Source organism: Monodelphis domestica, chromosome 7 (assembly GCF_027887165.1).
Source record: "Monodelphis domestica isolate mMonDom1 chromosome 7, mMonDom1.pri, whole genome shotgun sequence".
NCBI classification, from domain to species: domain Eukaryota; kingdom Metazoa; phylum Chordata; class Mammalia; order Didelphimorphia; family Didelphidae; genus Monodelphis; species Monodelphis domestica.
In genome coordinates this window covers 126,171,834-126,197,649 of record NC_077233.1, presented here as the reverse complement: position 1 = coordinate 126,197,649, position 25,816 = coordinate 126,171,834, and the positions used below count along the sequence as shown (strand labels likewise).

Below are 25,816 nucleotides of genomic sequence, written 5' to 3'. Positions count from 1 at the left end.
ACCCATGTCAGACCCATGTATTCAAGCAGTTGTTTTTTTCCGGTGTTTCTACTCCCACAGTTTTTCCTCTGAATGTGAATAGTGTTCTTCTCATAAATCCCTTCGAGTTGTTCATTATCACTGCATTGCCACTAATGGAGAAGTCCATTACATTTGATTGTACCACAGTGTATCAGTCTCTGTGTATGATGTTCTCCTGGTTCTGCTCCTCTCACTCTGCATCAATTCCTGGAGGTTGTTCCAGTCCCCATGGAATTCCTCTACTTTATTATTCCAGGAGGAATTCATATTTAAAAGGGAGAAAAAATAAATACCCCCTAAAGTAAATACAAGATATTTGAGGAAGAAAAGAGCATTTGTGGGGATGGGAATCTAGAATGATTTTAAGGGAAAACGAGGTGGCTCAGTGGACAGAGCTAGAATTCCAGGCCTGGAAGTGGGAGAATCTGGGTTTAAATGTGACCTTTCTAGCTGTGTGATCCTGGGCAACTCCCAACTCCCATTGCCTAGCCCTTCTTGCTCTTGTGCCTTAAAATTAATACTTAGTATCGATTCTAAGACAGAAGTTAAGGGTTTAAAAAAAAAAAGAATGACTAAGTAGAATGAAAGAGCTGCCAAGGAAGAGGTATATTCACTATTCACCAGTGTGCTGGTAAATGTTTAACAGCTGGATAAAAGATATACTCTTCTGCTATTAATTTATCCTTTATTATTAATATATGTCTTTATCACTTTCTTTGGTCTAGATAATCCACTAAAGAATAAATAGCCCTGATTTGTAGCTTGATGATTTTCTGAGGTTTAGATGCTCATACTAAAAAAATGTAACAATTGTCTTTGAGAGCTAGTTTGAGCTGGTTCCAACACTGTTTCATGCATTCCAAATAGGGAGAGTAGCCTGGGTGAAGACATGGAAAGAAGAGATAGAGTGTAGAGTTTAGGAAACAGTAAGTATGTCAAATTGGCTGGAAGTTTATGAATGGGAATGTCAGCTTGAAATCTGAAGACCCTAATTCTGCCCCTGTCCCTTAAGAACTCACTCTGAGGTTAGTCCCAGACTCACCCATTTCAGACTGAACAATAGACCTTAAACGTATTTGATGATCCCAGCTAACAGATCTAATCAAATGTTAAGGACCCTTTTAGTCTTAGAAGTTTTCCCCATTTTTTCAAACATCCATTCCTAAGAAGACCAACACCTGTGCAGGAACCATCCTTTTAGTCTCTATGTAAGTAGACCACTCCCTGTCAGTGTAAATTTGATGTCCTGAGTTCCCCAAAGGGTACATAAAACAGACTAGGGTTCTATTGTTCTTTGGAGAATCTTCTGATCCCCCCTAGAGATACTGTGCCCAGAGCCCCAGGGTTTTGATTCTGTGTGGTTTTTGGAGCTTGGCTTTGTGATAGCAGCTGATTATATTGGACCTATCCCTTTACTGATTAAAGACTTGTTTTTATCTGACTACTTTAGTAGTTCTGTGTTTTTCCAAGTTGACAGGAATAATGTAAAGTAAATGATTTTTTAATTGAAATTTTTTATTTAATTAATTAGTTTAGAATATTTTTCCGTGGTTACATGATTCATGTTCTTTCCCTCCCCTCTCCCAACCCCCTACTGTATCTGATGCGCAATTCCACTGGGTTTTACATGTGTCATTGATCAAGACCTATTTCCATATTATTGATAATTGCAGGAGGGTGATCTTTAAGAGTCTACATCCCCAATCATATCCCCATTGAATCATGAGATCAAGTAGTTGTTTTTCTTCTACATTTCTACTCCCACAGGTTTTCCTCTGGATGTGGATGGCATTATTTCTTCTAAAACCCTCAGAAATGTCCTGGTCCTGGTCCTAAGTCCAGAAATGTCTACTAGCATTGCTGCTAATAGAGAAGTCCACTCATGTAAAATAAATATGAAAAGTTAGGTGGAATCTTTTTGGATATGCTGCATGTGAAAGACCAGCGGGATATCAAGGTCCATCAAGAAGCTGTCAATGTGAAATAAAGATTCAGGAAATGAAGGCTATATACATAGATTTGGGCTTCATCTATTTACTGACAATAATGTCAGGCTGAGGAGTTTGTATTTAATCCTAATCTCAATAGGGAGTCCCTGAAGATTTTTGAACAGAGGAGTGATGTGGTCAGATCTGTATTTTGGGAAGATTATTTTGGAAGCTGCGTAGAAGATAGATGGGAAAGGGGAGAGACTAGAAATAGACCAATTAAGTTGTTGTTTTACAGTTGTTGCAGTTGTGTCTGACTCTTCATGAGGTTTTTTAGGCCAAGATACTGGAATGGTTTGCCATTTCCTTCTCCAATTTATTTTACAGATGAAGAAACTGAGGTAAACAGGGTTAAGTGACTTAGTGTCACACAGCTAATAAATATCTGAGACTAATTAAGAAATTTTTGCAAATAGTCCATGTAAGGGTGCCTAAAATAAGATTGTGGTTATAGGCATAGAAAGAAGAGGACAAATGGAAGAGATGTGGAGGTAAACTAAGTTCCTTGCGAATAATGGTCATTTTGAGTTTTGTGTTTGGATCTTCTGTAAGGAGCCTGGTACAAAATGACAATATTATTGTTAGAATCTCCAGACTGACTCTCCCAAAGTCTTAAAACAAAAGAATTCAAAAGGCAAGTGATGACTGAATTTACTATAAATCAATATTACTTAGTTCCAAGAAAGTACAGGGCTGAATTTGAAAGAGGACAATCAAATCTGAAGAACCAGAAACCCACTCCCAGCCATCCTACCCTCTAGCTATTGCTCTTTTCCCAAGCTTTTGTGAGTTCTAAGGACCTGACTTTTGCCCGCTCCCTTCCAGAAGACTATTTAATCACTCAGTTTTCTTTAGGGGGAAATCAGCCTTTTGATTGGTGTCTCTGTTGTTTCCTTAATTATAATTTCCTTTTCCTGATTAAAGACTTACTTTTATAACCACTTTGGTAGTTCTGTATTTTTTTAAGGTCAATAAGTGTAAGCGCTTGGTCAATTTTTATTGTTGATACCCAGCTACTGCTAATATGGTAGTAATCTAAACAAAAATATAGAAATTGGATGAGGGGTGATTTAGTGAGAAAAGATAATGAATTGCTTTTTGGATATGCTGCATGTGAAAGACCAGTGGGATATCAAGGTCCATCAAGAAGCTGTCAGTGTGAAATAAAGATTCAGTATTGAAGGCTATGTACATAGATTTGGGCTTCATCTATTTACTGACAATAATTTATCTTTTTTAACCCCTTACCTTCTGACTTAGAATCAATACTGTGTATTGATTTCAAGGCAGAAAAGCAATAAGGGCTAGGCAATGGGGGTTGTCACAAAGGTAGAAAGTTTTCTGAGGCCCCAATTGGAACGTGGACTCCTCCTCTCTAGGTCTGATCCTCAATCCATTGGACCACCTAGCTGCCCCCAATAATTGGTAACTGAACCTATGTGAACTGATCATATCAATGAAAGAATGAGGAAGATGAAGAAAGAGAAGAGAATTCAAGGACTTTAGGGAATAATTATGATTAAAGTGAATGAGTAAACAATATGTCACCTCCCAGAGCTACTGTTTCAAGACACTTGTTTCTCCTTAGCCTAGAAACAACACCACAAACACAAAACTCTGGTTCCAGGCAAACTGGCTTTTTTGATATTCTTCATCCTCCATTCTGCAAGATCTCCCAACCCCTCTCTGCCTTTGAATAGACTGTCCCTCTGTGCATGATTTGCACCATCTCTTAAAAGTTTTAAAGGAATACTATCATTAAAGCAGGAGGGGTTATAAGATGCCACCAGGTCTTTATTTTATTGATAAAGAATATTGAGCACAGAGCAAGCAAATGGTGTGACTTGAGACACATGGTTACTAAGTATCTTAGGTGAGATTTGAATGTAAATATCTTATCAGGTGGCCTCTTAATTCCTTCCAGACTCAGTTTAAGCACTATTCAACCAGCAGTCTTTACTGATGCACCTAGCTGCCAACGTTTTCCCTGGGGACCTTGCCTCTTTCTTCCCCAACACAAATTACTTTTTGTCCATTAAAAAAATTCTATTTTGGAGCATACTGTCTTTTACATCAGTGTATTTATGGTTTCATTTTGGAGTTTGGGTTTTGTATGGCTGTGTTCTTACAACAATGACCAATATGGAAGTGTGTTTTCCATGATAATAAAAAAAAATCTATTTTGTGGACACCATAAATGTACATATCTGTCTCCTAGAGAATGTAAACTATGACATCTATTGGCTATGTGATCCCAGTAAGTTCCTGAAATTCTCAGTGGCTCAAGCAATTCTTTAAGAGGGTCTTTCCACTGGGTGTTCTAGACACTAATGAAATTACAGGTTAAAAATGAAACAAATAAATAAGCCATAACTTTTGTATTTCTCCTCTCTGAAGGTGTGGTATTCCTTCATCTCAGAGGATAGTTAGAATTATAGGCATAGAATCATTTGAGTTGGAGGAGAACTTAGCAATTAGTCTATCCCCCTCCCCCCCATTTTACAGATTTAACCAGAAAGGTTAAATAACTTGCCTTAAGCTGCATAGCTTGTCTCCCCAGGTCCCTCACTATGATTTTCAGTTTGGAGCTGAGTGAATATCTATCATTAAAGGCTATTAAAAATATGAATAGACTGTGGAATCTTCTGTAAGAATTTAAAAACAGAATATATTGTCACTTCCTTGTGAGTAAACATGTGTCTCATTCATCTTTGTATCTCCTTCATTACCAAGCTCAGTGCCTTTCATATGTAATACATGTTCAATAAATATTTGTTGAGTGAGTGAAATGAATAAATGCTACTTTAAGTGTGGAATGGCAGAAAGTTCTAGATGAACTAGATTGCATTTCAAGGGCTTTTCCAAGATTTTATAAAAGATGAATTCAAGACCTAAACTGTTTTCATTTCCAATTCTAGAAATTTTGTTGGTAAGGCAGCTTATTACATATACCAAGACAAAAGGAACATTCTTGTTGTTGGATAGAAATAGGACTTAATGGTGGGATAAAGTCCTGTGATTTAGCCACACATTTTATTAAACATAGATATTCTGGACATGCCTTTCTCCATGAGTAAAAAGTGTTCATTCTTCCTTTTGGGTTTAGTGAAGAGAAATCAATGTAGTTTTTAGACATTTTCAAAGCATTTGTATAGTGGAGAGAGAAGACTATAGAGTCAAAGCAATTTTGGATTCCTTTACAGATATATCCATATCATTAAAAAAAAACAATTAGAATAAAAAATATAAACCATTATTCTGTTTGTTAATTATCTTCCTTTCTTAAGGCAATTAAAGCATTGGTCATTACATATCTTGTTATCTTAAATTAAAAATAGAAAGAGATAACACAGCTTTTTCACTTCACATTTGTGCTTATATCTCACGAATGGATTCTCATCTTATAAAAATATAACAATGAAAGTGAAAATGACAAATGCAGTTCTAAACTTTCTCCTACAGGAAGGTGGCACAATATTTGTTTACTCTTGAAAAAGGCCAAAAGTTAGGCCATATTTTTTTTAGAAACTTTTGATTGTTTCTCTCTTAAAGTCCTCTTCCTCATGTCCCAACATGGCATGGAGGTGCATCTGGATTCTTGAAGACAATGCTAACAGACTAAAACGCTTTTAGATCAGCCCCAAGTCCTAGAGTGTCAGACTATTTAAGAACAGGTCTCAATCCCCTAAGGCCACATTTCCTCTTGCTAGATTAAACTCTTGCTTTGAAGTAGATTATTCTGACTCTGACAAGTCTGACTCTATATCAAGGCTGGCTATAAACTCTTTAAGACTTTTAGGGGTAGACCTGAGGGGAAGAGGGGCATGAGGTTTACATTTTTATTTCTATAGCTTATGGACTCAAGCCAGGTCTTCTTATTATGATGATTAATTAATTGGGATATTTTACTAAAGGTAGTCTATAGTAAGAATAGTTGGTTCAAAACATTCTCCTCACCAAAGTCTGTCAAGAATAGTTAGAGGGTGGAGGCCAAGACTTAGCTAAGCCAAGATTTTTTTCTCCCTCCAAAGTCCAAAATCTGTGTGTGGGGAGTTTAACTGGATGTCTTTTCCTCTCTCTCTCTCTCTCTCTCTCTCTCTCTCTCTCTCTCTCTCTCTCTCTCTCTCTCTCTCTCTCTCTCTCTTTTTGGCGAAAATCTCTTGGTTTTTGAACTATTTTCTTGTTTTTTGTAGTCTTCATGGGACCATTACCAAATTTTCTCAGCTAATCTGATCATTCTCTTTGGTCTTCATTATTCTATTCATTCAAGTATTTTTCTCTGTACTTGACTGATCAACAGATATTCTCAATTGGTTAGGGTATTATGGCATTTTATCACTTTAAATGATGGGGTAAAATAATTTAATTTTTCTTATCAACCCTTTTACACTATTATTGGAAAATTAATATACTTTTGAAAAACCCCTTGCTTTCTGTCTTGGAATCAGTACTCAGTACTGGTTCCAACAATAAAGAGAAGTAACAACTAAGCAAGTCAAGTGACTTGCCCAGGGTCACAGGGCTAGAAAGCTTCTGAGGCCAGATTTGAATCTGGCACCTCCAATCTCTAGGCCTTACTCTGTATCTACTGAGCCACCTACCTGTTCTGAATTCATGCACTTTTAAAAAAAGGGTATTAATTTAAAAATGGGGCAGGGGGGAATGTTAGCTCACCTATTTGCAAATATTTTGTATCATATAGTCATAAGATTAAGGTTTAGAGATATAATCCAACTTCATTTTTAAAGTTCAATGAACAAGTTTTACTTGAAAAAAATCTGTCCTGAAGGAATTCATAGCTGATGAGGGGAAATGAGAAGTGCAGGGAGGTAAAAATATTTAAGGTCATACATGTAATAAATGGAGAAGGAAAGGTCTGGACTTTAAATTTTCCAACACCCAATATAGTTTCTTTCTACTAAGCTATGGTGCAACTCACTCATATTTACACAGCCATTTAAATTTTGCAGTCTTGCTTAGAATAGTTTTATGTGGTAGGTAGAATATTAAAGAATTATCATTTCCATTTTATATGGATGACTCCTACCCCCATGTGAGGGGTCATTCTCAGTTGGGTCTGTCTGAAGCCTAGAAGAAGTTGCATCGGCTCTGACATCACAAATCTGCAGCCAATGGGTTCACGCCTAAGGCTATTATTGTGACGTGTGGTCTGTAGACTGTTAATCCGGTCGGCTCTGGAGGGGGGCGCTCCACCATTGCTGACGTGCAGTGGCCCAGGGCCCTTTTATAGCCCACCTTCTCCTGCCCCGTCTCGCCCCTGGGGGGCCGGGATTGGGACTGATGAGGCTTCTGGGTAGGAGTCAAAGAAGTTTGTGTGTGTGGGGGGTAAAAGTGCAAGAAAACCACAGATCAGTGAGGGTCATGTGAACCACCGGCTCACTAGCGCCGCCCTCATCCCAGGGCCCTGTGTGGGTGGGCGGGCCACGTGACCCCCCACTAGCAGCCCAGACCGGGCAGCTCACGTGACCTCCGCACCGGCTGTGCGCGCGCACGCGCGCGCGCGGTCCTGGGATGATAAGCCCGTGTATATATGTTTGCGTAGGCGTGTATGTAAGTGAGTGTGCCGGTGGTAAAGGGTGCGCGCTCCTTCCTCCTCCCTCTTCATCTCTTTCCCCTCCCTTTCCCCACCCACTCGGTGTGTAAGAACTAGCGAGAGAGATTTGGCTTGCTGTGGTGTGTTGGTGGTGGGGGCCCGGCGCGCCTGCGCAGGAAACAGCTGTCACCCTGTGCGGAACAACAAGTCATACAAACCTCCCCCCTCCCCCCTGAGCCGGTAGGCGACCTTCCTCCTTCCTCCTCTTCCTCCTCCTTGGGGGTCCCGGCCCCTCCCCCACCCCTTCTGCCTTGCCCGCGCGCCCAGGTAACTGCTTTGACCGGGGCGGGGATGTGGGGTGTCAGGGAGGGGATGGCGCCGCGGTCGTAGATGAGGCCCCCAGAGGCCGGACGTCTAGCTCCCCACAATTGCCCCGTTGCTCTCCGGGGATTTGGGGTTGGCGGCTGCGGGGACCTGTCGGCCAACGGAAAATGGTGGGGGTGGGGTGAGGAGGGGATAGGGTGGCAGGAAGAGATGATAGATCCAGGTGAGCGTCAGGGGCTGCTATCGCGACAGGCGCGATTTGAGAGAGAGAGGAGGTGACAGTCGGGTCCCCCGCCTCCCCTTCTCACTACTCTACCAGCCCCTGCCCCGGATCCCTCAAGGGAATTGTTCGCATAGAGTCTGAGGACTGGGAGGAGATGGTGGTGCAGGGCCGGCCCCCAGAGTTGTCCTCCTGGGAGGGAGGCTGGAGGCTCGGCCTCTTTAGGCCCCAGGCTGACCCAGCGTTCTTGCTTCTATCTGGGCCTCAGTTTCCTCAGTCACAAAAATGAGGGCAGAATGGTGGTGGTGGTGGAATGGTGCTACCCCTGGAGGGTTCCTCATCTTTGCAGAGATCCCAATGGATGGAATGACCACATGTCAAGGATGGCATAGAAGATGCTTTCTCGTGCTGGTGAGGGTTGGAATATATGGCCCTTGAAGGTTTTTCCAGCTCTCAAGTCTGGTAGCCTAGACTCTTTAGCACTTAGGAGTTGACCCCTTCTTGGACCCCATTGATCGTGGGAATGCCCTCCTTCTACAAACTAAACTTTGGTATGACCCGGCGAAGTCCCATTTTATCTTAACCCTGTTTCGTCTTTTTACCCGTCCAGTCTCCTTCCTGGGTTGTCCCATTTTCTCTACCTTTCCTCTCCCTTCCACTGCCCCATTTCTTATACCTAATACCATGGAGAAGTGGGGAGGTGGAGGTGGGAGACATATACTGGTACTTTTGGCTGATGCTCGCTTGTTTACTTTATGGTTCAGCCAATGTAATCAGCCTAGCTTGTTTCAGATACCTTTGGCAAATATCATGGAGTTGTGGCCTTCCCCCCCCTCCCCCCCCAACGTTCTGCCTTTTTCGTGGAGGTGCTTCTTGTTCTTGGGGAGCCCATAGCATTGTTTGGGTTCTTTCTAATGTAGACTGGGAAAACTCCCCCTCCTCCCCTCCGATCTTGTTATTCATAACACTCTCTTTTCATTTGTAAAACTGCCCCGGAAGGATAACTTAGAGGTTGTACTTTATGAACTTTGTGTCTGAAGTCTCAGTTAAATTTCTTTTAGAGACTACTTAGATGCAGTTGACTTGAAAGTTTTCTTCTTTGCACCTGCTGTAACTTGGTTTTTAAACCGTGGCTAAACGTTTCTGCTTTGTATGAAAAGTCATAACTATTTTAATGTTGAAATCATAATGGAGCTGTGGAAAGAACACTGAAAGAGTGCTTAATTTGGAGTCATGAGTCCTGAGTCCAAATCTGGTATCTGTCACTTGCTATTTGTCCAGCCTTGAAAAAAGTTGATTAACCATTCTGGACCTCAGTTACCTTGTCTATAAAGAGTTGAATTTTAGAGGGCATCTAAAGTTCCTTTAGGCTTTAGATCTATGATCTTATCAGAAACTACTAAGAATGTAATTCATAGTGGTTGGTTTATTAGAAAATAGTATAATTTCTCTTTTCAAAGAAAAGCAATAGCAAACACACCAAAAATTTTGGTTTATTGAGTGTATTTATTTTACCTGGTTTTTAAAAAGTTCCAGTTCCTCCAGCTAGATTTGTTCCAGAATATTTTTATCATTCCTACTTTTAAGATATTGGAAAGACTTTTTGCATAATTTTTACAGCATTCTAATCAAACAGATGATGAAATTTAGTAAAAATAAAAAATATCAAGCAAATTTGCCCAAAAGATAATTTTTCCCATTAGGTTATTATAGATCTCAGTTCAAAATACTCATTTTGTGATATTTGTTTTTATAGATTAAACTTTAGAAAATATTCTTTAACAAATATTTTTCAGCTGTTGAACCTTATCCACTCAACAAACCTTTTTTTTTTTAAAGCACCAACATGAAGACACTGAGTTATGGCTGGAGATACAAATATTTTTTAAAAATGCCCTGCCCTCAAGACATTTTAGGGGAATGCAAAATGAAACTAGGTAGCTAAATATTAGGAATTTGTGGAGGGAGAGAACACAATTTAAAAAGAGGTACACATAGGAGGATCAGAATTAGGTCCGTATGGGAAGTGGCATCTCAGTTGAGCTGTGAAGCGAAGGATTTTATGAGTATATTCTAGATATTTGAGATTTAGTCTCAACGGTAAATACACCAGTTTGGTGTTTTAATATAAGAGTTCTTGAAGGCAATCTAATGTAAAGATAGGGTGGAGCCAGATTATGAGGGTCTTAAATTCAAGGCTAAGAAGCTTGTGTTTTTCTTAGAGGCAGTAGGGAAGACACTGAAGATTTTTGAGCTGAGCAGTGACAGTTATACCTGTATTTTCATTTTGGCAGATGTGGAGGGTAGGAGAGGGGAGAAGCTGGAAGCAGACCTATTAAGCATTTATTCACCTACTATGTGCCAGGCACTGTGCTAAGTAAGCATTGAGAATACATAGAAAGGCAAAAACATTTAAGCAAAAAGTGGACCTTGTTTTCCAGAAGCCAATTGGTAAATCAATCACAGTAAGTCCTTGGGAGATATGATTAGTGCCTGAGACTTGTGAGTCTTGTGAATAAAGAGAAAGGAACTGGTGTCTGGAGATAGGATAAATAATACCTGGGAACTGTTTGCATAAAGGGTTGGGGGAAGGGAGAACTCCAGAATGGTTCTGAGGTCTTATAGTTGAGTAACTAAAAACATCCTGGAACTATCAGCTGAAATATAGGGTACTTTGTAGAAGTGGTAGTTTTAGAGGATAATAAATTTTGTTTTGGATGAGTTAAATTTGATATATCTATGAGACTTTCAAGTGGTAAGATATCTAGCCTGACCATTGATTTGGTGGAGCCAGAGTTCAGATCGAAGACTAGAACTGATTTGTAGATTTGGGAGATATACATAGAGTTAGTTGATGAGATCTTTGAAATAAAGAGTTGCAGAGAAAGGGCTTAGGTCCAAGCCTTTTCCATGTATAACTGTATAAAGGAGATAGATGGTTATTTGCTTGCAGATACCAGGACTGCCTCTTAAACCTAGGGAGCTAAATCCTAGGGAGGAGAGAACATAGGATTAAGTATGCCATAACCTTCTAAGACAATTTCAAAAATATTCAGAAATTTATCCAACAAGGGCAGCATTCTTGGAGCAAGGGTTATAGAGCATTCTTTTAGATACATACTTACCAAGTTATAGTATATTTCTTTTAATGTAACTGATTTTAAGCTAAGATTTCCAAAAACCTATGAGAAGTTCACCCTCCTTTAGATTATTTCTTAACTGTTGAAAGAAATATGTTCAGTTAGTGTTCTTGGGATATGGTAGATTCAAATGACTACCCCTCACAAAGTAACATAGGTTCCTTAGAAGAAGTTTGGTGTCAATTGTTTTTTGGAGCATAAAATCTAGCATCTGAGAATGTTACATTGTAAGAATTAAATCCTTGTACAACAAAACTATACCTTTTATCTCATCTGTCTTTTTTTTAAGATGAGAAATATGGTGATTTGTCTATATGCAGCATTATGTCAAAAATTTTTCATATAAAACTTGCCTATAGGGCAACTTATTTCCCCTTTGCTATTGGTTTTATACCTAAGTATAAAAGCTCTAAGTAGTGTAATTGCTACCATAAATTTAATGATCAGATATTGAGATCTTAATATTTAAGTATGCCCAAGCTCCCTCTCTTCCCTTAAAAAAACTTCACTCTTATCATTTGGCAAAACATGTATCCTATCTTTCTCCTTTCTCAGTCAGCTTTCTAGAAAAAACTGTCTACTCTTCAGTCTTTTGCAAATCTGACTTTTGACCACACATTCACCTAAAAACTTTTAATTACCAACATTTTTAACCTTTTTTTCCTACTTCAAAATTTTATTCCCCCCCCCCCCAACATTCTCCTAATTGTGAAATCTGATTATTTTTCTCAGTCCTTAATCTCAGATTCTCTGTTGATTTGATACTGTTGAACAACTTTTCTGTAAACTGTCTTCTCTGGGCTTTCTTATTCTTACCTTTTAAAAATTTGATTAAAAAAACCCTTGCCTTCTGTTGTAGAATCAGTACTGAATATTGGTTCTAAGTCAGAAGAGCAGTAAGGGGGTAGGCAACTGGGAATAAGTGACTTGCCCAGGGTCACACAGGAAATTTCTGAGGCCAATATTTGAACCCAGGACCTCTTGTTTCCAAGTCTGGCTCTCTATCCACTTGCTCCCCTGGGTCTCCTTTTAATTTTTAAATTCCATTCTTAGGTTTTGCTGGTACATAATCTAGATTGTGCCTTTTAAGTGAAGCCCCTTATTCTTCTCTAAACTATACACTGCAACCTGGTTAGCTCCCTTGGGAGAAAGAAACTTCATTCTTTCTTACTTTCAATATCCAGAGAATTGCCTAGCCCTATACACTCTGCCTCTACAACATCTTTTGTATTGTTCACCTTTCCATTGAAGGCTTGCCAGTCTAGTTCAGTCCCTAAGCACCTTTCACTTGAGCTTTTGCAATAGCCTTTTAAAGTGATATCCTCAAGTCATTCCCCTCTAGAATGCATCTTCCATGACAGCTAAGTAATATTCCTAGAATACAGGTCTGACCCTGTCATTTTCTTGTTCAAAAAGCACTAATATCTCCCTTTTGCCATAAAGGTAAAATATAAATTCTTTTGTGTGACACTAAAAAATCCTTCCCAACCTGACTTCACCCTTCCCATTCAGGATTATTTCATTTCTCCATAGAGTGCATGACTCTATGTAGGTCCAGCCAGATTGGCCTACTTTCTGTTCTACAAGATGAAGATCATTCTCCATGCCTGGAATGTACTCCCTAGTTTTCTTCTAAGTTCAGTTGAAGCACCATCTTCTTGAGACCTCAATCCTCCCACCATACACCCAGCTGGTGGTGCCTTCTCTCTCTTAAATTGCCATGTATTTTGAATATACTTAAAAAAAAATTGTTATACCCCTCATTTGAACATTATTCCTTGAAGGTAGGTATAATCTCACTTTTGTATCTGTATCTTTAGCATCTAGCACAGTGTCTAGAACTATGTAGATACTGAATAGATGCTTATTGATTATAGGCTGGCTTAGCTGCAGGCCAGACTTTTAAAAATTTTTTTCTACTGTCATGGACTTTTAAATTATTTATCTGAGAAGTAACATCAAATAAATTGGATCACTTGAATTTTGTTTTTGTGACTAAAGTAACATAATCTGTCACTTATTAATTTTTATGTTGAGGTATAATTTCATATTTTAATTATCATAATCCTATTCAAATTATTAAAAAGGCTAATTTAGAATTGTATACAGGTTGGAATGAAAGCATAGAACAAGACTGTGGAAGTCCTTGAAAATTTGTCCTCTGTGTATCTTATATGTATGTATGTTTTCTTGTTGTCTCCATTAGGCTGAGTTTGAGATTAGGGACTTTTTTCTTTGTATCCCTAGTGCTTACTAGTGCTTAATACAATATTTGGCATACAGTGCTTACAGCTTGGATTCTATTTTTTTGGTCTAGAGTTGAAGGTTTGAAAAATAGAATTAACAGCAGAGTACATTCGAAAGTTTAATTTAGAATATTGAAGAAGTGAAAGACTAGGTCTTTGTTTTAACTGTTTCTTTTATTAAAATTTGAAAGTATGCCTGCAGATATATAGTAGTTGTGATGTAAGTAGAATAAACTGCTACTGACCCTATTGCAGCATACCCCATATTGTTTACAATGCACAATAGTTGAATGTTGGATCTGTGTTTATTGTCATTTGCTAGTATTTAAGGCACCTGATGATATTTAGACTTAATGCTTGCGTTATGTTGAGAAATGAGTCCTGTACAATAAGTTTTGTATAGTCCAGAAAGAAGGGTAGCTCAAAGAATGAGACTGTTAAGTTAGATTGGAGTCTTGTTGTTGTTGACTAGGGATTTTGGATTTTATTCAGTAGGCATGAGATGTTTAATGTTTCTGAGCAATGGGATGAAGTAAAAGTATAGATTAAATTATTCTGTACCTGACAGGTAACATCAAGTGAGATGACTGTTTTTTAAAGGAATGAAACAGACTCATAGGAAGATAGGATATTATTGGTTTTGAAAAATGTTTAGTCAATTAAACATACTGTTAGATGTCAAAATATGTGCTTTAAAAAGACAACTCTTATCTTCTGTCTTAAAATTGTTATTGTGTATTGGTTCCAAGGCAGAAGAGTGGTAAAAGCTAGGAAATAGAAATTAAGTGATTTGCCCAGGGTCCTACAGCTAGGGTGTATTTGTTCAGGTTTGAAACCAGGGCCTCTTGTTTCCAGGCCTGGCACTCTTATCTACTGAGCTACCTACCTGCCCCCAAAATATATACTAAATTTGTTAATCAGATCAGTATTAAAAATTTTTTTTGAGAAATTTAGAATAGCAAACTTTGATGCATATATAACTAAAATGAAACTTGACACTTTCACTCATTCAGCAAGTGATTTCAGAATTCATTCAACAGCTAAGTGACTCATACTAGTGTCACAAAATATGATAGCATCAGGCTCTCAAGATAATTTATGATTTTATTGAAAAGCCTTGAATTAAAAGGAAACAATTATAGAATAATATAAATACAAGTGCTAGTTTGAAAATAATCAGGTTACCAGAATGTCTAGATAGTATGTATACTAATTGCCTTGTCATAATATTGGATAGTAGGAGGAAAATGTTTTGTAAAATGTAAAAAAGATTATATTAATGTGAGCTATTCAAAACTGTAGTGTAGAGTAAGGTAGCAAAACATAAACACAGTACAGTACTATCTCCAAAGTCTTTTCCTCATCAGTTTCCCAAGGCACCCAGTTTTTTTTTTTTTTTATAAACCCTTACCTTCCATCTTGGAATTAATACTGTGTTTTGGTTCCAAGGCAGAAGAGTGGTAAGGGCTAGGCAATGGGGGTCAAGTGACTTGCCCAGGGTCACACAGCTGGGAAGTGTCTGAGGCCAGATTTGAACCTAGGAACTCCCATCTCTAGGCCTGGCTCTCAATCCACTGAGCTACCCAGCTTGCTGCCCTCCCAACAGTTCTTGATAGCTAAGAATCTTTTGCTCAGCATGTACTGAGCATACTATCTAAGTATTATCACATAATGTTGTGTATTATAATTATTTGTGTTTGTATTTTATCCTTTTACTCACCGTATAGTATGTGCCATAAGGGTATCTAAATTTAATATTTCTCAGGGTAGGGTTCTACATACTTGATAAATATTTGTGGAATAAATGAAAAGAATAAATGGAACTGAAAATTTTGGCCTAAAAATACAGTACCCAGACAAGTTTTTAGGTCCAGAGGTTGGGATACATTTTACCTATTCTCCTAAAGACAAAGAGGGATTTTGTGTGTGTGTGTGTGTGTGTGTGTCTGTCTTTGTCTTTGTCTTCTACTACACACTGACTTTATCAAAGTCACTTTAACTTCTCTCATTGGAGGGATTTTGCAAACTGGAAGTACTCACGCAAGGATTGTATCTTCCCTATACCTTCTTTCCTTATTCCTTTCATGATCTAACAAAGGAAGGGGAAAGGAAAACTAATCAGACAATGCATAAGAGTATGGTTTGTAGGGGATCATATCATACCTAGTTCCAAAATCTACCTTAAGAATTTCTCATTCGTTTACAGTGCCTCCAGTTATTTACTGGACGTCATGTTTCATGACTATAATTTTTTATTTCTGTGGTTTTTAGTTTGGATAAAGTAAAGAACTATATTGCTCATCCTTTTATCTGGTGTAGTAAAAAAGAGCAGTTTTTGAATAAGGACCTTATTTCATATTTGAGCTCTCTAGAATCTTTATACTTCAATAAATATTTGTTAAATTGAATGAAACACTAGTCTCTCTGAGCCTTAGTTTCCTCTTATATAAAATGACTAGATTATCATTAAAGACCTTTCCTACACTAAATCTTATCAGCATTACTGATAACAAGGATTATGTACTATACTGCTATCCTTTTTTTGGAAAGCTAATAATACCCAATTATGGTATTGTCTAGTTGTCCATTTTGCAAGGGCTAAAGGACCCTGTCATAAACTGCCATCTGGTAAGAGATAGATGAAAACAGGCTGAGATTAGTAAAGGTTTATAGGCCATATTTAATTGATATTAAGTATTTTAAAAATGTCTAGGCACATAGGGCATTATAAATACTATGTAGGAATAAATGCATATAGAATATTATTTTAGGTGTCAGCATTCACAGATTTTAAATTTAGCAAGGTTAGTTCAACCTTCCAAAACTCCAAGATGATTTTAACTATTAAATGCTGATAATATATCTAGTGCTGAACAAAAGTTCTGACTTGACTACAAGGAGGAGGAAAGGCATATACAACTTAAATTAGAAAACAAACAACTCTTACTTTATTTTTTAATTAACATATTTCTTTTTCTCCCTCCTACATTTCTGTCCCCCTACTCCCACGGGGGAAAAAAAGAAAAACTTGTAACAAACATATATAGGAAGGAAATCAAATTCCCAACTTGGTCATATTTTAAAATAGTTCTCATTCTGCATTTTTAGTTCTTTATTTTTTATCATTATGTTAGTACATTTTTTGTCACCAGTAGTTGACATCTGGTAATTGTTTACCATATTTGTCAACTGAATTCTGCAACTGCTGAAAAGAAGGAAACAACTTCCATTCCCAGTACAAAGACAACAAATGAGAAAGCCCCAGTCTTATTTCTATTCTTTAGTGTAAATCTTGCTTAAGTAACCTGCTGAAGGGGCTGTGTATTTAATGATGGAGATTGTTCAATGATCAAAAAATAAATTCATGAAATGAATGCATTTAAAACTAATTTTTTTGGAAATTACATAAAAGATGCCTATTATATATATTTGCATAAAGGAGATTAAAACTTTAGTTAACTGATATTTTACTCGGAGTAGCATATGAACTGAACATTAATTTTCATAATTTATTTACATTCCTGAATTACTTTAATTTTACCTTAAAAAACAAAACAAAACACCTTACTTTTTGTCTTAGGGATCAATACTGTGTAGAGGCAGAAGAGCAGTAAATCACACAACTAGGAAGTAACTGAGGCCACATTTGAACCCATGACTTTCTGTCTTCAAGCTTGACACTCTTATCCACTAAGCCATCTAGCTGCCCCCAATTTATTCTTTTTTTGATAAGCATACGGATGGCACTTATTTTATATAAATTTTATGTTTTAAAATCAAGGGGCAGTTAAAATGCTTATGATGCATAAATATTAGACTTAATTTCTTTAAAAGGCTTCTTATTGGTAGCTACTTGATGCTACTTGCACTTATGTAGGAATTTATATGCATTATCTCATTTATTATTATTTTATTATATCCACTTTGTGAGGGAGATACTATTATAATTTTTCTGTAAACTTAAAAGACATCAACAAACATTTCCATAAGCAAAGAACAGAAAAGAGTAATGTATATTTTTTAAGTATATAGTAATTTACAATAATTCCAATGCTATTCTGCTTATAATTATTTCAACTTCTTCCTATCCTTTTGTTAGTTTTATAATGTCTAATGATGCTTTTCTTTTTTGGTTGGTATTACTATTATCCTTAAAAATTTTCCCCTTGGAAAATAATTTCCCTCTTGTAATGAATGTAGTTAAAACAAATCGGCAAATTTACCCTGTTGTAAAATGTTTTTTCTCATTTTATACCTCTAAACTATTACGTCTCTGTTAAGAGGTGGGAAGTATGATTCAAAATCAGTTTTCTGAGATCTTAAGTTCAATGACTTTAGTAAATTTTTAATAGAACAATAATTCAGGCAGTTGATGATACAATGGATCTACAGTCAGAATGACTTTAAGTTCAAATTCTGCTTCAGGCATTTGCTAATTCTGTGATCTTGAGTAAATCACTTAATCTCTTTTCCTTGGTTTACTTGGCTGTAAAATGGGAATAATAATTAGCATCTCCCTGAGTTGTGAGGATCAAATGAGATAATATTTATAAAGTAATTAACACAGTGCCTGGTACTTAGTAGGTGCTATATAAATGATAATTTATTTTTTAACCCTTACCTTCTGTCTTAGAATCAAGTGATTCAAAGGCAGAAGAGTGGTAAGGGCATTTGGGATCAAGTGATTTTGCCCAGGGTCACACAGCTAAGTATCTGAGATTAGATGTGAATTCAGAACCTTCTTTCTGTAAGCCTGGCTCTCTATGCACTGAGTCACTTAGCTGCCCCTTAAATTATAATTTTAAAAATTATGTTCCATTACATATATGTGTAGCTGTCTCCAACTGATAGACACCCACTTTGCGAAAACAAAACATACTGTATACATAAAAAAAAAAAGCCTACATAGCCTCTTTCTCTCTTTGATCTCTAAACCCTAGGAATGGTATCCAACAGTTTTAGATATTTTTTGGGTCTAGTTCCAAATTGACTTCCAAAATTGATTGAATAAAGTCACGGTCCTTTAATCTATTTGGTTTGCCCAATTTCCAGTAACAATTGTCATTTTCCTTTTTTCTAATAACTTGCTAGTCATATGGGTGTGAGGTGCAAGCCATAAATTGTTTAAATTTTTATTTCTCATTAATATAGTTATTGACCAATTTGTATTTCTTTTGAGAACTATCTGTTCATATTGTTTGACTAGGATATTCAAAGGGGAATGGCTGTGGTGCTTGTTCTTATATAAAGGTCCCAAAAGCCTTAGTGGAGTTTTAAGTCATTAAAACTTAAAATCAATGCTTTGTGTTCTTGGATATTAGACCTATATCAGAGATGTTTGCTGTAAAGATTTTTCATTTAAATTGCAGTGATTTTGTTTTTATTTATATAAAATTACACATTTTGTTTTCTATGATATTCTTTGTTCCCAAGAAGTCTTCCTTTGGCCATAGTTGTGAAAGAAAGGTTTCTTTGGTTCTCTAATTTGTTTACGTCATTAATTTATATCAAGGTCCTGTAGTCATATTGGGATATATTGTGTGAGATATTGGTCTAATCCTAATTTCTCCCAGACTGCTTTCCAGTTTTTCCAGCTGAATTTTTTGAATGGTAGTTGAATCCTTGTAGTTGTGGTTCTTTATTTAGCATTGTACTACAGATATTTTGTTTGTTTATGGATTTTGTGCTATCTAATCTGTCTAGCACCAAGTTTCCTTTTTTAAAAATTATTTTTGATGATATATTTATTTTGTAGTATAGTTTGAGATCTGTAATAGTTAAAAGGTTACCAAAATTGTAATAATTAAAATGAAATAAAAATTAAATTATGAGTCTGTTTGTAACTTTAACAATTTATTTTAATCAAAATAGAGATAGTAACAAGAGGGAAATGTAGGAAAGAGATGGGGAATTGCCTAGCCTATACCACCCTGTGTGCCATTCTAATGGAAACTAGCTCACCACCAACAGGGTTCCAATCTCCAGTCAGAAGTCCACTAGAGTCTCATCAGCAAGAGTTACCAGAGTAAGCTTCTCCCTTCAGCAAGAGTTACCAGCTCAGTAGTCTCTCCAGCAAGAGTGTCACCAACACAAGCATGGGTGTTTAGCCCTCTGAAAACGCCTTTATAAGCCATTTTTCTCCACCCATTAGCTCTCCCACGTCACATCTCAGGAACTAATCATAGTTCCTTAATTTGCCTGATTCCACCCTGGGGGTCAATTGCCTGTGGGATCAATTTCCTATCTCTTTGGTTTCAATTTCCTTTCACTGTGGGCATGTGTATACTTGCAAACCTCCAGGTCCCTGACTGATTAAATTAAAACAAAGGGAGGTGAATTCCAATTTCACAGATCTTTTTTGTTAGGCTACCTTTTCCTCCTTAAAAAAATATTCCTTGTGAGATTCTTGACTTTTGTTTCTCCTGATGAATTATTAGCTTTTTTAAGTTATAGAATAATACTTTGGTTTGACTGGTATGGCATCAAATAAATTAAATTATGTAATAATGTTAATATTGTCATGTATTTTATGTTGACATGGCCTAAGCATAAGGAATTAACACCTTTCACAGTTTTTTCCCTATCTGTTTCTGTTAAAAAGTGTTTAGTAGTTGGATTCACACAATTCCTGTATTTCTTGGTAGGTAGACTGCCAAATATTTTATGCAGTCTGTAGATATTTTCAGAGGAATTTCTTATCTATTTTTGCTTGGTGTTATTGGTAATATGCAAAAAGACATTATTTAATGAGTTTATTTTAGTACTTTATTTTAATTACTGTTTCATTGAATTTTTGTTTTAAATCTCTGCTTCAAGTAAATGATAGCATCTGTAAAAAGTGATAATTTTGTTTCTTTTTTTGCCTATTTCTTATGTTTTATTGTTTTATTGCTGTAGTGAAGCAATATAGACAGACCTGGTTTCAAATCCTCCCTCTGACAAACAGAAATTTTGTCACCCTGGGTAACTTATCCCTTAGTGCTCTAGGCAACTGACCATAAATCACAGAGAAGTTGCTGATCTCAGAAATGTGTAAAATATATGTATCACATTGTGTAACATCAACAAACTTTTTAATACCATAAATTTATGTATAATTTTTTTAAAGTTAAAATAAGTAAAAAGTTAAAGTTTGTAAGAACAGCAAAGCTAGCACCTGACACAAAGTCTAGAAATGTTAATGCTGATCTATATGTAGCCCATGTCCAAATAACCCAAATTTTACAAAAAGGTACTGTAAATATTTCATAAAAGTAAAAGAAGAATTTAGACTTCTGGTGAAAAGGGAAGTTCAAAAAATTTTATGCAAGTTTTTCAGATTGTAGGGTCAGTGCCTCCTAATCTTGTTGTCAGAGAAGGAATACCTATATTTATTATATTGAAGGAGTTTTGGTAGGATTGCTTCCTACCCTCTTTTGGTAAGCAGTTTATATAATACTGAAAAGAATTATTTTTTGAATATTTGATTTAAGTTTCTCTTGTACAGCCATCAGATCCAGTTTTCTGCCCATCTCTAGAATACCTTTGTGCTTGAACATTTTTTTCTGAGATATGGTTATTTAAATTCTGTTAATTATGATTTTTTTTCTTTTTAAAAATTTTTCCATGGTTACATTATTCTTGACTCTCTCCTCTCTTCCCTCACTACTCCCAGAGTTGACAAGCAATTCCACTATCACTCAAAACCCATTTTGCTATTATTCATTTTTGTAATAATTTTTTTAAATTAAAAAACTCTTACCTTTCATCTTAGAGTCAATACTGTGTATTGACTCAAAGGCAGAAGAGTGGTAAGGGCTAGGCAATCTGGGTTAAGTGACTTTCTTTTAAAGCCCTTTGGTCATAATTCCAAATTGCCTTTCAAAATGATTGGATTCACAACTCCATCAGCAATGCATTAGTGTCTCAATTTTACCACATCTTCTCCAACATTTATTTAAATATTTTTCTTTACTGTCATATTGGCCACTTTCCCAAGTGTAAGGTGGCACCTCAGAGTTTTAATTTGAATTTCTCTAATCAGGGGGGATTTAGAATATTTTTCATATGATTATTGATAGTTTTGATTTATTCATCTGAAAAACGGCTTATTCATATCCGTCAATTGTGGAATGATTTGATTTCTTTATAAATTTGATTTAGTGTTCTTTGTATATTTGAGAAATTAGACCTTTGTCAGAGAATTTTGTTATAAAATTTTCTCCCCAGTAGCTTCCCTTATAATTTTGATTGTATTGATTTTATTTGTACAAAACCTTTTTAATTTAACATCAAAATTATCCATTTTACTGCTTGTAATGTTCTTTATTTCTTGCTTGGTCTTAAATTCTTTCCTTCTCCATAGATCTGACAGGTATACTAATTTACTTACATCACTCTTTATGTTTAAATCATATACCCATTTTGAACATATCTTGGCATATAGGATATGAGATATTGATCTAAATCTAATTTTTTCCATACTGTTTTCCAATTTTCCCAGCAGTTTTTGTCAAATACTGGGTTTTTAATCCCCAAAATTGGGATCTTCAGGTTTATTGAACAAAAGATTCCTGAGGTTATTTACCCTATTTACCCCTAGTTTATTCCATTGATCCACCCTTCTATCTCTTAGCCAGTACTAGATTGTTTTGATGTAAATTCTGTTAATTTGGGTATTTTTTGATGATCATTAATTGTTTTAATTTAAATTATCATCTTTGTTTCCATGTACTTGGGCAAAATAATTTCTAGGACTTTTCTTTTTTTCCTCATTTGTTTTGAGGTCTCTTTTTTCATTTATGATTAAGACAATTTGGTTAATGCACATAATTGACAGGTCCAAAAAAAGTTTGTTTTTGAACTTTGGGTCTATCACTTTCCTGTCAGGAGATAGGTTCGGAGACATGATTGGTCATTGCTTTTGATCAGAGTTGCTAAGTCTTCCAGACTTGTTTTTCTTTATCTTCTTATCCTTATATAAATTTATTTCTTGGTTCTGCTTAATGAAAGATGGATTGCAGAGGATAGAGACTTGTCTAGGTGAGGTGATGAGGACTTGTACTAGACTAGTAGCAGTGTGAAAGGACAGAAGGGCAGGTATGAGAAATTGCCAAGGTCAAACTGACAGGCATTAGCAACTGATTGGACATAGTAGGGGGGAGACATAGGGAGGAATTGAGTATGACTCTTAATTGTATGCCTGAAGGTCTGGAATGATGATGTTACCTTCTACCATAATAGGGAAGGTAGGATGGGATGGAGAGAGGATGGTTTAGAAAGAAAAATAATTTTGGACATACTTAGTTTTAAGATGTCTTCTGGACATCCAATTCAAGATGTCTGAAAGATTGTTGGAGGTCAGCAGAGAGTTTAGGAGAGAATAGATAGATTTGAGTGTTGTCAGCTGTGAGATTTAAAATAGTATATGGCTTAAACTGTAATAATTAAAATAGTTGTGGGTCATAAATTGTAAGTAGCTAAAAGAGTTAAGGGTATAAACTGTTATAATTAAAATGGTTGATGTTGTAAACTGTAGTGAGTTAAAATGGTGGAAGATATAAATTGTGATAGATATAAGAGAGGGTGAGTAAATTGTGACCGCAGAAAATATGTTTCACTACAGTGTCTTGGTTTTTAAATCAAATATAAGGTGGTCGCCAGGGAAATATTCCCAATTATTCAATATGCCCAAGTCAACTGGGTTTTATAGAGAATTTAATTAATAATACAATGAGTAATCAAAGAAAGAGAGAGAGAGAGAAAAAGGAAATAAGTATGAAGGGCCTTAAGCCAACATGGCCTAGACCTGAGTCTTAAGAGAGAGATCAGTCAGCTAGTCTTTTATCACTCACCACAAGGTCTGTCTAAGCAAGGATTCTAGGGACACCAGGCCAGCTCCATCTCAGCTGATTTCACCAGAGAGAGTTCAGCCAGAGCCCTCCTCAAAAAGAGATCCAGCCAGAGACTGTTTCAAAGGGCCTCTCTCCAGAGCCTCCAGAGGGACAGAGTCCCCTCAGAGGAGCTCCAGTGAGAGCTCCTTAGAGATTGTCCTCCAAAGAGCTTCCCTTCTCAAGAGATTCTTCCCAAGCGATTCTCATAAGAGCTTTCTCCAAAAGGATTGTCCTCTCAAGAGATTCTGCTTTTTCTTATATAGGGGTTTTTTTCCTATGTCACCTCCCCTAAGTCCTTACATCTACCAATCACTGTAGACATTTTGCAAAGGACTGCCCATATGAATTCCTGCTAATTCGACTAATCTCCTCACTAAGTCTGAACCAGAGAAAACACAGCTGAGTTGACTAATCTCATTAAGAGAAAACTTGCCTGACCCTTTTAGGTACCTAGCATCTCATTGTATCAATTCTAAAAAACAGGCATGGCTCAAAGAACTTCTTGCCTTATTATAAGCATGGGTCCAAGTACTTTCATTGTTTAGCAAGGAGTTTTCTCCCCTAAAGTAGTCTTAAGTACAGGTGGAGTAGAGGTCCTCCCATAGCAAGGCGTTTTTTCCCCTAAAGCAGTCTTAAGTACAGGAGGAGTAGAGGTCCTCCCATTTCTGATCCTGGCGAGTTCTCACATCAAAATGGGGAATGTTTCCCAGTAGGGAATTTGTTCCAGTGGAGGATTCCTCAATGTGGAAATTTTTAACATTCACAAGTCTGAGAAATTTCAAGATTTACACAGCATAGGTAATGAAATTTATGGGAGAGATGATGACCCTGTATAGTGAGCAAAGAGAAGAGGGCTCAAGATATCACCCCATGTTGTTCTGTATCCATGGCATTCATTATTTCTTAAAGCAAAGTAATAGTCCATTATGTTCATATATCACAATTAGCTTAGCTATTCTCCAGTTAATGGGTATATACTTGGTTTCCAGATATTGGATAGCACAAAAAGTGCTACTATAAATATTTTGGTGTGAATGGAGACTTTTTGTCAGTGCCTTCCTTGAGTTATAAACCCAATAATGGATTTTCTGGTTGGAAGGATATGAACATTTTAGTTATTTTATTTGTATAATTCCATATTGCTTTCTAAATTGTATTTACTGATTCACAAGCTCCAGTAACAATTCATAATGGAGTCTTATCTTCATAAAATCCCTCCAATCTTGACTATGACATTTTTTTGATCATCTTTGCCAGTTTGCAGATGAAAAACCTTAGGATTTTTTTATTTGCATTTTTCTAATTATGATTTGAAATATTCTTTATTGTGATTGTGATTGTTTGTAATTCTATTCTGAGAAAAAAATCACATCCTGTGACAACCATTTATCTGTTGAGGAATGGTTATTGATCTTTTTTTTCTTCAAACCCTTACTTTTTGACTTTGTATCAGTTCCAAGACACAAGAATAGGGAGGGCTAAGCAATTGAGGGTAAGTGACTTACACAGATAGGAAGTCTGCCCTAGGGCTATTGATCTTACATAGAATTGAACTGTTTATATGCATTGAATGTTAAACTAATCAGAGAAATTAGATAATTATAATAAAACAATATTTTTTCCTTTTAGATCACATCCCTTATCCTAACTGCATGTAGTTTTGTCTGTGCAGAAGCTTTTCAATTCATGTAATCAATTTGTCCATTTTATCTTTTGGGATTGCCTCTGTGTCTTGTTTGGTTATGATATGTCTGCCTGTGGCTGTGAGAAGTATATGTATGATATGTTCTTTTTTTATGATTCAATTTTTAGGATTAAGATCACCTGTTTGTAATATATTGTGGAATATGATGTAAATTATTAGTTTTAAGCTAATTTTTGCTGGACTTCTTTTCAGTTTTCTCAGTTAAAAAAAATCAAATAGGTCATTCTTTCTAAGTTCCTTATGCATTCTACCTTATTTGGCAGTAGGATATTGAGATCCTTTGTTTTTGATTTTTCCTCTTCTAATTTGTTCCATTGCTCTACCATTCTTCTTTTTAATAAATACCGGATGATCTTGATGTCTTCTATAATAGTAATATATTTTAATATTGAAAATTTTAAATAATATATTTGTGCTACTTTTTCCTTTATCTCAGCCTCTTTCCCTCATTTCCCTTGATTTCTAGATCTTTTATTTTTTCAAATGAATTTTGTTTTGATTTTACCATATAAAATATTTTTTGATAAATTTGATTGGCATAAAAGTTTAAATTGACTTTGGTATTGTTATTTTTATTACATTAGTATGGCTTAGCCAACTGAAAATAACTCCAGCTATTCAAATTGTTCTTTATTTCTTGAAGGAATATTTTGTAATTGAATTTATGTGTCTTTTGTGCTTTGGTGGTTTGATCTCCAGATACCTTATGCAATTTGTGGATATTTGGAATGTGATTTTCTTTTCTG

At 36.2% G+C, this 25,816-nt stretch overlaps 1 protein-coding gene across 15 annotated transcripts in view; it reads left to right on the top strand.

The window, feature by feature from the left end:
- The first annotated feature begins 7,204 nt into the window (after positions 1-7,204).
- Positions 7,205-25,816, top strand: part of KDM4C (lysine demethylase 4C) — a 469,399-nt gene continuing 450,787 nt past the window's right edge. For 4 of the 15 annotated variants that reach the window (XR_001623634.2, XM_056805428.1, XM_056805433.1 and 1 more), the window contains exon 1: positions 8,084-8,518. Coding sequence is in view for 5 of the 15 variants with exons in the window: in XM_056805428.1 (XP_056661406.1) it covers positions 8,393-8,518 (126 nt within the window). In the remaining 10 variants the exon portion in view is untranslated. The other 11 variants (XM_007499565.2, XM_007499561.2, XM_056805434.1 and 8 more) reach the window with 9 other exon arrangements.